The 13270-nt window shown below is 38.1% G+C and overlaps 2 protein-coding genes and 1 long non-coding RNA gene across 3 annotated transcripts in view; 1 reads left to right on the top strand and 2 right to left on the bottom strand.

The window, feature by feature from the left end:
* Positions 1–390, bottom strand: part of LOC124274045 (protein sel-1 homolog 3-like) — a 33703-nt gene extending 33313 nt beyond the window's left edge. The window contains exon 1 of the mRNA XM_046709373.1: positions 247–390. Within this exon, the coding sequence (XP_046565329.1) occupies positions 247–339 (93 nt within the window). The 5' untranslated portion in view covers positions 340–390. The remainder of the gene's footprint in view (positions 1–246) is intronic.
* A 3236-nt stretch (positions 391–3626) lies between these two features.
* LOC124274048 lies at positions 3627–12486 on the top strand. Its single transcript, XM_046709377.1, has 4 exons — positions 3627–4144; positions 9209–9471; positions 10257–10354; positions 11720–12486. The coding sequence occupies exons 2-4, from the start codon at positions 9219–9221 to the stop codon at positions 11858–11860; spliced, it is 492 nt and encodes a 163-aa protein (XP_046565333.1). The 5' UTR covers positions 3627–4144; positions 9209–9218; the 3' UTR covers positions 11861–12486.
* LOC124274049 lies at positions 10449–11726 on the bottom strand. Its single transcript, XR_006897833.1, has 2 exons — positions 11631–11726; positions 10449–10558 (listed from the first exon to the last, which is right to left on the bottom strand). It is a non-coding gene; the product is annotated as an uncharacterized LOC124274049 (long non-coding RNA).
* Positions 12487–13270: the final 784 nt, after the last annotated feature.

Genomic DNA, 13270 nt, shown 5'->3' with positions numbered 1-13270 from the left:
GCATATACTACGATTACTATTAACTCTGTAAATTTATGATACAGCTTTCATATACATCAGACACATAGAACCCAAATCATAAAACACGTTACAGTCAGATGTTCAAGCTCGATATCTGTCCTTTTAGTTTACCAAATACACAGTCGGAATCATAAATACATATACGTGTACAAAGATAACACCTAAAGGTCATAATCCATGTATATCATAATATAGTACTTTATATTAATGATATTTTGTACTTACTTGGACTAATATCGCAGTAATGTGAGCTAGCAGAACATATCTCGTCAAGGAAGCCATGTTTCCGTGTGTTATCGGTGCCTTTCGACCTGTCATTCATAGTTGGTCACAGCTGGGGGTCGTGACGTAGCGCATTCACCACGTGCAGCTCGTGGAAGTGGTGACAGGCGCTCTGAATCAATGCCTTGTACCACACTGCAAGATATTTCAAAGTAACGGTTGATACATTGTTACTGCGCTTTTGGATTCAGTGGCCCATATAACTGTGTTAGACTGCAGAGATGAAATTCGCTTTTGATTGTGATAAATGCTGAAGTGTGCAATCCCTGTAGATACGATGGAATGCAAGTGTTTGATAACAGTCGTGCGAATCTTAAAACACGAATCGCATTTGACAAATCATGTTACAACGTTCTTGTGCTGTTATTATAATAGTTGTTGCTGTCATTTTGATACCATTCCATTTAGTATTTGGGAGAAAAAAAATCCAACAGTTTAATATCTATAAAATACTATGTTTGTTCGCGGTCTTTAAGTAACCCATGCTTGTCGTAAGAGACGACAAACGGGATCGGATGTAGCTAAGATACATAGTGTTAGTGAACGCTATGTATCTTAGCTAGATCGGATGGTCAGACTTGCTGACTTGGTTGACACAATCCCATCGAATCCCAATTACGCAGATCGATGCTCATGCTGTTGATCACTGGATTGTACAGACTTGATTATTTACAGACCGCCGCCGTATAGCTGGAATATTGCTGAGCGCGGTGTTAATCAACAAACCAGCCAACCAATCGAATGTCTAATGTTAAGGAAATACAGCAACTCGCATACTTAAATATGATACTTCAGAAAAGGCTGGGAAATAAGCCAAATGTCATTTCACATAAAACTTCACTCTACTTGTAGTTAAATTGTATGCTCATCAAAACTGTATTTCATAAACGTGTAATGAAAAATAACTCACATCGGGTTTTGTACGTTATCAATCTATTATGAATTATTATGAAAGTAGTCCAGTAGGTTATGTAAACCAATTGTTGTCAGTGAATTAGTCAGTCTAAACGGGCAGCATACTGTTTGATTGCTTCATTAGCTTGTTAATAGCACCAAGCGAAATGCCACATACACAGACGTGTTTTCATGTCGAGAAAACATGACGCCCATGTTGTATGTGCCGTGTATTTCGAGAACCCATGATGCCTGCTGGTTTATTTATTTCATGTACTTCGAGAAAACCTGATACCATTAGATAATCTTCCCCGCCGTCAACAATAGAAGGAACAGAATATAAATAGTATAAATAAGAAGTAGAAAATATATCACGAAAACGGGAGACGTAATGTAGACCAAGTTGTCTTTGTTTGGAGAAACTTACGTACACAGTATATTTATAGTTACACAGGCATTATTGTCAGAAAGAAAGTAGAAACAGGAAAACTATTAAGTGTATACAATGTAAATAAATGAATGAATGAATGAATAAATAAATAAATAAATCCTCTGACTGCATATACACACACATATCATGATACATAGAGAATATAAAATACGAGTCCAGATATTTCTTCTTATCAAATCTCCTTTATATCTCCACAAGATCTTTCGCCGTTCAACGGCTCTTCAGGTGTACAATCATCATCGTGACTGATGATGATATATATATATGGGGTGGTGGGGTATGATTATGATGATTGTTGGTAAAGCATGTACCATGTGAATGACCTCCCTAAAATTTATGTTCAAAGTAAGTGACCCCCCCGCATGCCATGTACAAAATCAATTTACCTCCCCCCCTCGACCCTATCTTACACATATGCATTTATGTACACAATTTTTGAACCCCCCTAGTACATGTGTACAAAACTGCTGACATCCCTACCTCCCCTGAACAAAATGGGTGACCCGCTTAAAATCACCAACAACCCCACAACCACCACCCACCATAACTCATGAACGGTCCTAAGATGGCAGTAGTATATGTGCACATACGATCTTCTTAACACGAAGATCGCTCGACGCTACATACCTTCAGGGGAGCTAACTGTGTCACACGAGACACCTGGTACACGCATAAAAACAAATTGCAAGCATACTCACTATAAGGTTCAGCCAATGTCATGGAAGAATAGATATAACCCTATAACCCTGAGAAGTTACGTACATGTTGTATAACACCCCAGCACTTGCCGCAGGTCGTTTTGAGATCTGACTTTAACCCTCCTTAGGTTTGACGACAAGTAACTTATTAAATATGCAGAGACATTCTTCGATTGAGCGTAATGTGAGACTACCGCGGTTGACAGAGGTTGCTATAGAAACGGAATTCAGTGTTTAGACCAGTGAAGATTGTTTATTAACATGTGTATATATGGCAACGGCATTTGACTATTTTGTATCAGTCGTGATTTGACCTTTCTCACATGTGGTTGATTAAAAATGCATTAAAAAAGAACGACAGAAATAAACACTGATTTGGGCAAACACAGGGCCTGTTGTTCGCTTGTCAGGGTCTTTCCGAGGTTGCTTTCAGTAGATCGTGCACACAGTTAAAGAGATCAAGAGTGAAGAGTGATGATGATGATGATGATGATGATGATGGTGGTGGTGGTGATGATGATGATGATGGTGGTGGTGGTGATGATGAGTGAGTGAGTTTAGTTTTACGTCGCTTTTAGCAATATTCCAGCAATATCACGGCGGGGGACACCAGAAATGGACTTAACACATTGTGCCCATGTGGGGAATCGAACCCGGGTTTTCGGCGTGACGAGCGAGCGCCTTAACCACTAGGCTACCCCACCGCCCCGATGATGATGATGATGATGATGATGATGATGATGATGATGATGATGATGATGATGATGGTGGTGGTGGTGGTGACTACGAGATGGTACGTAGTTAGGTCACGTGCTGGTCAATACATTGCACTCATATAGAAACATATACGTAGTAGGGCTGGGACGAGTCCGAATTTTCTACCCGGGTACTCCACCCCCTATTACTTTACTCTACCCGGATACCCGTAATGTTAATTCCCAACATCAAATTTGCAAGAAATGGCAATATATTCTTCAGCTCGGAGGGTAAAATTTTGAGTTTTTTCAATATCTTAACCATATATTGTATTCAAAAGAAGTGACTGTAAATTATGTCTAAATCTTCAAAGACAATACAGTCACATGATCATAACGGGTCCGGGTAGTGAGACAGGTACCCGGGTCAAATTCACTACCCACCCGTCCGGGGTATCCGGGTTACCTATTCCAACCTTACAACGTAGATGCACATGCGCGCACGTTTGTGCGTGGCTGCGTGTACTATTCAAGATTACTGCCTTGTTTATAGTGACAGATTGCAAAGAAACTCGATTTGTAGACATAATTTCATTAATTTACTGTCAATATTTTACAAATAACGTTACATTGGCATACGGAACAATTCAGACACATTGCCATAACAATATATAAGAAGAAGTTACCTTGAGAGATGTTGACCACAGGATTTACAGACGTAAGCTAAACTCACTCACTCACTAGTCCAGACAAGTGCGTGGTGTATAAGAGACTAATCTAGAACTTACTGGCTTGGTGTATCTTAGCCTTCTAGCACTATAAAACCAGCATTAGTTCCGATAAAACAGCAACATGAACAACAAATAGCGTGAGTGGGCATTTTACGACTGCTTCGAATGATCCACGCGTAAAGGGCAAATAACTCCAACATTCTAAGTGTCAAACATGGCGACCCCCCAAGAAAGTTCACTGCAGTCTGCGTTGGAGGAATTAACTATCTATGACGTTGATGGGAAAGCTCAACCAGCAAAGACAATGCTACCAAGGACTGACGAAAGGTTTTCTCTCCTTGTTTTCCTTCGAAATTTGGCATGAATTGCGTGGTATGTACATTTGTTCAACTTTGAAAGTTTTATAAGGTTGACATGGCGTGCTCTGGTTTGTGACCTGTGGCCTGTGGGCTATATTTAGTACAGGCTAAAAGGCTTACTTGGTTCAAAGTTCACTTTCTTCGTTTTGCTAAGTGATGAATAGAAAATCGAAACTTTACAAAATAAGAACATTGCTTGGAAATACGGAGAGAAATACGACATATCTATTTGGGAAACTTCAGATAGCTGCAATGAAGTGAACCAACATTATTATTTAAAGGGCCACTGATCCAGAGCAATTTCCGTGGACTGGTTGTTGCTTTTGTTATTGTTTTTCTCCAGTGAGTACCCGGATGATATCCCAGCATATTCATGACTGGTTCGTTACCTGTCCTGCGCCACCCTCATGAGCAATTGATAGTATAAGCATGATAAGTATAGACTGATCAACAAAGATGAAATCTTTTTTACTCTATAATCTTATGTTGATTTTGTTGTAAAATTATGTAGACTTTGATGAATAATTTGGTTTCTTTTAAAGAAATATTCACTTTGATAAAAGTGCTGATTTTGATGTAAATTTTTTATTTCATAGTAATGTTGACGTAAATGGATGTAGAATTTGAACTCAGAAATAGTTTGACCTTGAATTTGGTGAGAAGCCTGATACAGTAGCATTGTTTTAAAAGTAAGGCTAACTAAGTACATGGGGAGTCTTGGGGAGAGTAGTGAGCTTGGGTTCACTACTAGTCAATCTGAATGTTGTATTAAATGGCATTATTTTGATAACAAATGAAAACGTTTTAAGTTTAAAAGATAAGCTGCGTATCTGCGTAAATTACGCAAATATTTATGTGAAAACTCTATTGCGTACAAGTACGCTTGAAGTTTGGTAAATACTCAATAAATGTGATCTTACATGCGTACACAGGAAAATGGCAAATCTTAGCTTGCGTACCGGTGGATAGATAAATAACCGAGGTATACTGAGGGGTTCTATTTCAGAACATGAACTTGACAACTTGCAGTCTTTCTTATCGTTTCTCATATTACAGGTCAAATATGCAACAAACACTTAAAAACTTTTTTAAATTTTCAAAATTAATGGAAAATGGCAAAATACCCAATTGAGTTTAAATGAAGTGAGTACAATTTATTTGGTTACTCAAAGGAAAATTAGGATACCCAATTGTGATGAACACAAGCGAGTACATAACTCAATGACCCAAATAGTTATCTGGAGCTCTGAATATCTAGACATGTTATAGATGGCCAACGTGTATCATATTTCTCACACACGCCCTGAGTGCGACCTAGTGTATGTTGTCTGTCTCATTACACTTCAATGCCCCAAAAATGATTCTGTTGAATGCCATAACAAATAAATAAAAGCAAAATGCAAATATTAAAATTAAAACAGACTAAAGTTATAGAAACAATGTCAGGCTATTACCTTGTTTGGGGAATGTATCCATCAATATCCACATAAAGGAATGAGATGACATTCATCTGCAGCTGACAAAGAATCCTGTTCCATGTCATGTGTCTTTTAACAGTCTTATATGCGAAAAAGTGATCTATCGTTTCAGGTTTTTCACATTGGTGTATAGTCCCATTGGTCACCCAAGATAGCACACCTGGCAACTAATTGCATGATGTCCGCCATTCTTTAAAAAAGTAATTTAGTTACGGTTTCGTAATTAGACTGTTGGCTGGAAACAATCATCGCTCTGGATCAGTGGCCCTTTAAAAGATGTAAACAAACAAACACTGGCATTATATACACTATAGTGTATTTAAGAAACTGTTTTCCATAAGTTGTGTCTACTTTAGCAATGACCACATTTGACTGGGGTATTTGTTTATACTTCTCATTATATTTTAATGCACTATTATCTTCGGAAGATAAAAACACAAATTACAAGCTTCAGTTTGTATTAATTGCCATGGTTACATAAGATGCATAACCTGAACTATTCAGACTATTATTCTCTCAAGTCCCATGACTTCATGACAATCCAGATCAGATCAAGATGATATCACAACTCTTATAAAAATACTCTCAGCCTTGACAAGTGTCTTAGGTAAAAATACACATACGGGAATGTAAAGTTGATTGACTCAGATCTGTTACATGAGTTATTATTCTTAAGGTGCCCTCATGCTTGGTATCGGGCGGTGGGGTAGCCTAGTGGTTAAAGCTTTGGCTCATCACACCGAAGACCCGGGTTCGAATCCCCACATGGGTACAATGTGTGAAGCCCATTTCTGGTGTTCCCCGCCGTGATGTTGCTGGAATATTGCTAAAAGCGGCGTAAAACCAAACTCAGTCAGTCAGTCATGCTTGGTATCAATGATAATTTTACAGGCAAATTTGGAAAGCTGTTGTGATATTGATCCAAATATACTTTTTTGTATTCTTTGTTGAATAAATTCAGATTAAATGGGAATTTTTAATTGTAATTTGGGAATTTTTACTGTCATTTGGAGCTTTAGTGGTGTTCTGACCCCACTGTGAAAGACAAGTAGCAGTGTGAGAATTAGTGGTGGTCCGATTAATTGAAATAATCGAAGATTGGTCGCAGTGACTAAACGACCAAGCAATCGAGCATGTTTTCTCATAATCGAACACAAACAATTCCGGAAAACTTGTTTTCATAAACAATATTTTTCACAAGGTTGGTTTTGTCTGTTACATTTCATAATCACTACAAGCTCGTTTCAAGTCATGATTGAATTTATCTTAAAGACTCCAAGACATTTATGTTCCTGACATACTAGTCATCCTTTAAAGATGTGAAATTTTGCCAAAAAACCCAAAAGAACTACATGTTTTTTCCGTATTTTTATGTGCATTAACAAATTCATTAATGACGCTAACCACCTTTTTTCGATGATTGATCGGATGTAATAAACCAATCATCAATTATGAGATTTTAACCAATTCCCAACACTAGTGAGAATACATAAGGTTTTCACAAGTGCCAGCAATGCTTTACAAAGCTTACATCCAGATGTAATAGTGAATGAGTTTAGTTTTACGCCGTCTTTAGCAATATTCCATCAATATCACGGCAGGGGACACCAAAAATAGACTGCACACCAGATGTAATAGATCAACATAAATTATGTAAATGTTTTCTTCAACTGAACATGCAAGCGCTTTTCACATAACTTACTTTTGTATGTATAACCTCTGAATGCATGTATGGCTTCTGTAGTTAAGTTATTTACAACACAGACTCGTAATATACATGTCTTTGCACAATATAATTCATTTCAGACACTGCAAGTTTGACAAGTTCAATGAAATTTATATTTCAAATTTTCACATGATTTCTAGACTTCTTTTCTTCTGTTGTAACTGGACCAAATATGTTATTAATTCTTTTTTAAAGCTTTTCATTTCCAATTTGTTTACTTTGTGTACTTCGGTACATGAAGAGAAAAATTTATAATCCTGGGACACTAAGGTATGTTTTTAAGAGTTGTCCCAAAGCTGTATATTACAGTCTATTGGAAAAGAGACACGATCCAGTAATGGATAGTTGGCATAACACTGCATGGTACAGGTCAATATGAAGCCTTCTTGCGCAACGGATATCAAATTTATGTCACTCCATGTTGGGTTCTAAATTGAATTAAATATGTTTAAAAGTACAGATAACCCAGCTGTTCATTGAAAACACATTATATATATATCTATTAATCAGCAGCAGTACTATCTGCCTTTCATTGGAAACTCAAGGTAAAAGTATAAACCCGGATCTTCACACAGGGGCTTGTATTGCTGAAAATAATATGTCTTGGACCTGGGACGTATTATTTTCAACAATTCTAACCCGGATCTTAACGGGTACATAATCTATGAACACAACATAAGGCCTTGTAATGTGAACTGCTTATGGAACTTATTGATAGCAGAATTTCTGCAAGGCAATTTGAAGATTTCTTATAAAGAATTAATAACTATGCCATTAATATCACACTTTTTACAATCAAACATGATTGTTTTAACTAAAATGATCAACCTAAGTGTTTAATTAAAAAAGGCTTGCAATAATTTTCATTTTCATTTTTTTTTACCTGGCAATTTCTTCTTTTCCTCAATATTCAGACACTTCAGACATTGTTATGAAACTTTTTCAAGGGGTCAATTTGTAGCTGGGATTAAGTGAAAGTCTTCCAGCAAATCATCAAGCGATCAGCAGTCCCTAAAGCGTATGGAGATAAAACTTTGTTTATAAAATGCCATATTGAAAGATTGTGGCCTCGGCATGTATAATTTTGAAATTTGATATGCAGCAAGTATGCTGAATAATATTTCAGACATTGTTTTATTTTTTTATTTTTAATCAGTGTATTGAATAACCTTGTGACCTACATCCTTCTTTTGTTCTGTTGTTCGTTGGTAATGTTACGTTCATGTTTCAATCTATGACTGACTGACTGAGTTTGGTTTTACGCCACTTTTAGCAATATTCCAGCAGCATCACGGCGGGGGACACCAGAAATGGGCTTCACACATTGTGCCCATGTGGGGATTCGAACCCGGGTCTTCGGCGTGACGAGCCAACGCTTTAACCATTAGGCTACCCCACCGCCCTCTTAAATCTATAAACATTCAAGGACTATGGAGCTGAATCTTGACCTTTTTCAAACAATCATCTGTTTTTGAAAATCATGAAATATCATTGCAATATATCTTGACATGTTCTGTCTCAACTCATAGCCTGAACAGTGACTATTAAAACTTTGTTTACTTTAGACCCGTGAAGATCCGGGTTAGAATTGATCTTCAGCAAATAAGGGGATCAGGTGGTCAGGCTCGCTTATTTGTTTGACACATGTCATTGGTTCCCAGTTCAGTAGATCGATGCTCATGCTGTTGCTCACTTGATTGTCTGGATAGCCTTGATTATTTACAGAGTGACTGGACTGAGTGTGGCGTTAAACATCAACAAGCAAACATTTTACCTAATATGTCAGTAGTAAGGTCAATTGAGCTACAGAGCCCTGAGGCCTTATTCTTGAAGTTGGCGTACTGTTCTAACATTAGTGTCTCTTTCGTTACAGTCAGCTGCGCATGCAGGCAATGCTGCCTCTGTCGTCCCTCTTGGTTGACAACGGCGTGCGGCTTATATTCATCACCTCATCCGAATCTAAACAAACACAGGAATTTCTCAAGACCTCGACTGTACCTCTGTGTGGGGAAATCTTTGATGATCCCAGCGTCTCTACCTACAAGGTCTTCAGTCTGAAACGTGGCGTGTTCAGATCAATATTTCGGCCTCTTGTGCGTGGAGTGAAGAAATACGGGTTTAAGGGCATTGTTGAAGGTACATTTGTGTTTGTCTTGTATTATTAGTGAGTTTGGGAATCTTGTCAAACGGTGAAGACAGCAACAACGTCATTCTCTTCCCACAGAGGTCACTTGTCATATCTTCCTACGAACCTCTGTTCTAATACGGCCATATTTCCCGGTTCTCGTAAAATCCCCTAGCGGCAAAAAGTCGCAACACGAATTATCTCCCTTCTTTATCCAATCAGAACACGTGTTACAGCGACTTAGATCCAGCTTGACTAATACAAACAAATGTGGGGCCACAAATGTCCCCCATCAGCAGGGAATTGTGTTGATGTGACACACAAGACATTTGATGGCTAGCTTGTCCGTTGTCAACGAGGGCGATGGAGATGCCATTGATCCGACATTACATGACTGAGATCTGTCTAGAAGAAATGTTTGCGCAGGGGAAGAGGTTCTAGTTTTCCCGAAGCATATGGAAATTACCGAGACCTTGCAAATGATCACTTTTGAAACAACGTCGCTGATTGCACAACTAAATCTGATTGCAACCAATGACGAATCCTGAACACTCGCACCATGAAAGGGCCGTATTAGAACAGAGGCTCGTAGGAAGATATGACAAGTAACCTCTGTGGGAAGAGAATGCAACAACATTTGGTAAGGATGAAAATACTCATTTTAAGTCAAAGATGAGTCCTTTGAAAGGACTGGTGATTAGGGCAGTGCTGTGGCTGATATAATTATGATTGAAATACTGTTCATTGCAGTGTTACAGCTGATGTGATATATTTGAATGATTGTTTACATTTTCAGGGTTCCGCCTGGGATTAGAGAAATCTCATTTGGCAGGAGATTCCTGGCAGCAGGGTGGTACCGTGCTGCTTGACCGTAGTGGACAGGTGTTGTTCCAGGTGAGTGACGTGTTGTAACAGGTGTTGGATGTATTGTACCAGCAGTGTGATGTATTGTATACTGTATTCTATCAGCTGTGTAGCATGTTGTATGATGTATTGTATCAGCTGTATGATGTATTGTATGATGTATTGTATCAGCTGTATGATGTATTGTATCACCTGTGTGATATGATCTATCGTCTCTGTGATGTATTGTATCAGCTGTGTGATGTATTGTATGTATTGTATCACCTGTGTGATGTTTTGCATAAACTGTGTGATGTATTGTATCAGCTGTGAGATGTATTGTATCAGCTGTGTGATGTATTGTATCAGCTGTGTGATGTATCAGCTGTGTGATGTATTGTATGTGCTGTATGATGTATTGTATGATGTATTGTATCACCTGTGTGATGTGTTTTATCTGCTGTATGATGTATTGTAGGAGTTGTATGATGTATTGTATCACCTGTATGATGGATTGTATGATGGATTGTATCACCTGTGTGATGTATTGTATAATGTATTGTATGAGCTGTATGATGTATTGTATGATGTATTGTATCACCTGTGTGATGTATTGTATGAGCTGTATGATGTATTATATGATGTATTGTATCACCTGTATGATATATTGTATGATGGATTGTATGAGCTGTATGATGTATTGTATGATGTATTGAATCACCTGTGTGATGTGTTGTATCAGCTGTATGATGTATTGTATGATGTATTGTATCACCTGTATGATGTATTGTATGATGGATTGTATGAGCTGTATGATGTATTGTATGATGTATTAAATCACCTGTGTGATGTGTTGTATGAGCTGTATGATGTATTGTTTGATGTATTGTATCACCTGTGTGATGTATTGTATGAGCTGTATGATGTATTATATCACCTGTGTGATGGGTTGTATCAGCTGTATGATGTATTGTATGATGTATTGTATCACCTGTATGATGTATTGTATGATGGATTGTATGAGCTGTATGATGTATTGTATGATGTATTGAATCACCTGTGTGATGTGTTGTATGAGCTGTATGATGTATTGTTTGATGTATTGTATCACCTGTGTGATGTATTGTATGAGCTGTATGATGTATTATATCACCTGTGTGATGTGTTGTATGAGCTGTATGATGTATTTTATGATGTATTGTATCATCTGTATTATGTATTGTATGATGTATTATATCACCTGTATTATGTATTGTATGATGTATTGTATCACCTGTGTGATGTATTGTATGATGTATTCTATCAGCTTTGCGATGTATTGTATCACCTGTGTGATACGATCTGTCTTCTCTGTGATGTGTTGTATCAACTGTCCAATATATTTGTTTAATTGTCCTTGATGTTTTTGGTTTTTAGCACACAGAGGAAGATCCCGCTGACTGGCCAGACATGAAAGTAGTTCTGCGTTTGGTTGGGATGTCTGATACCAGTGTAGACTATGAGAAGGCTGTGTCTGATTGGCTGAAAGCAAGAGATGCTGAGAGAGCTGCCCGATAGTTACCTCCCTTTGACATCATTCATCTGCTCAAACATGGCATACTTTTTAGGCCAGTCGCCTGTTTGCATCAATTGGATGCATAATTGTCTTGTTAAGAATGTATTCAATGAAACAACTCCACACCCACCACCCATTACCTGACCCCACCAACACCTGACCCCCTACTCCGCCCTCACCCCAGCCTCACCATGGATGTCAAATGGCCCAAGCATTACTTTGATATAAAAGACATTGCTATATGAATGGAGACATATCATTATTCTTACAATGGATAAATGAAAAATGTGATCCATTTTTACATTTTGTATTATTACAAACAAAATGTAATTATGTAAATGTGATACTTTTTTGTACATGAAATACTTCTGAAAGTGGTTCTTCCTGTTGCGATTTGTTCCTATTTATGAAGATGATTCACTGAAATCCTTTTGAAGGAAGGAATTGTTTGATGACGACACTTCGGAAAAGTGTGAACCATTTTCAAAACTACATGTATTTTTATAGTCTATGCATTAGGTACTGTTTTGAGGGCAGCATTTCTAGTCTGTTTATCTTTATGTAACTGGATTATACACTTTGTAAGAAGATGATCATGTTGCATTTAAGGAATAAATATTTTTCGTTAGTGTATGTTTCTGTTTAATATTCAAATGGTATATCCTAAAGAAGGAGCTGACTTATTTTACAGTGAGTGAGTGAGTGAGTTGGGTTAAACTTGGCTGTTTTCTTGACTATGAAGTTTCTAATACTTGCTCAATGATCTAGCAGATGAAGCATCTACATGTTTCAACTGTTTATATATTTTTTCAGATGTCCATTATAATGAACTGCCAGAATTGTTAAATTTACTTCAGGCTTCTGGGACCATCTTCGTAGTCTAGTAGATGTCATATACCTTCAGGTTAGAGCGTCCGCCCGGAGAGTGGAAGGTCCCGGGTTCGATCCCAGTCCGCGTCATACCAAAAGACATTAAAATATGGTACTTGTTGGTCCCAGCCTGGTGCTCGGCATTAATGGGTATAACAAGGACTGGTCAGCCCGGAGTCCGTATAATGTGTCTGAGTGGAGTATTCATGCTTCACTGCGGCATGGTATCTCAGTGGGCTAGCACTATAAAACCAGCTTCAGTCTGGGCTAGTACAAGCAGCCGCACATACACATACACACGCCTGCACGTCGTCATATGAGCGAAATATTCTCAAGCACGACGTAAAACCCAATTTCACCTCACCTCACCTCATATACCTTCAAAGGTTTCGGAAGCCTCAAATTTTGAACTCACAGTGAAAATGTCGCTGGACAAACAGCAGACGGACGGCACCACCGAGCACGTCCAGCCTTACTTCAAAGGCAAGCAAGAAGTCGCGACTCAACTCGAGTCCGTTGACACCTTGTTTGCAAAAATACGA

This window comes from Haliotis rubra, unplaced genomic scaffold (assembly GCF_003918875.1).
Source record: "Haliotis rubra isolate DU_JTF1 unplaced genomic scaffold, ASM391887v1 Scf187, whole genome shotgun sequence".
In the NCBI taxonomy this organism is placed as follows: Eukaryota; Metazoa; Mollusca; class Gastropoda; order Lepetellida; family Haliotidae; genus Haliotis; species Haliotis rubra.
Note: the sequence above shows the minus strand (reverse complement) of the source record. Positions and strands in the feature narration are given on the sequence as shown.

Excerpts from the sequence above, each read along its gene's own strand:
- LOC124274048 (XM_046709377.1), top strand. The coding sequence starts at position 9,219 with ATGCAGGCAATGCTGCCTCTGTCGTCCCTCTTGGTTGACAACGGCGTG. Across the intron at positions 9,472-10,256 it reads GTTTAAGGGCATTGTTGAAG|GGTTCCGCCTGGGATTAGAG; the intron begins GTACATTTGTGT and ends TTACATTTTCAG. Across the intron at positions 10,355-11,719 it reads GTGGACAGGTGTTGTTCCAG|CACACAGAGGAAGATCCCGC; the intron begins GTGAGTGACGTG and ends TTTGGTTTTTAG.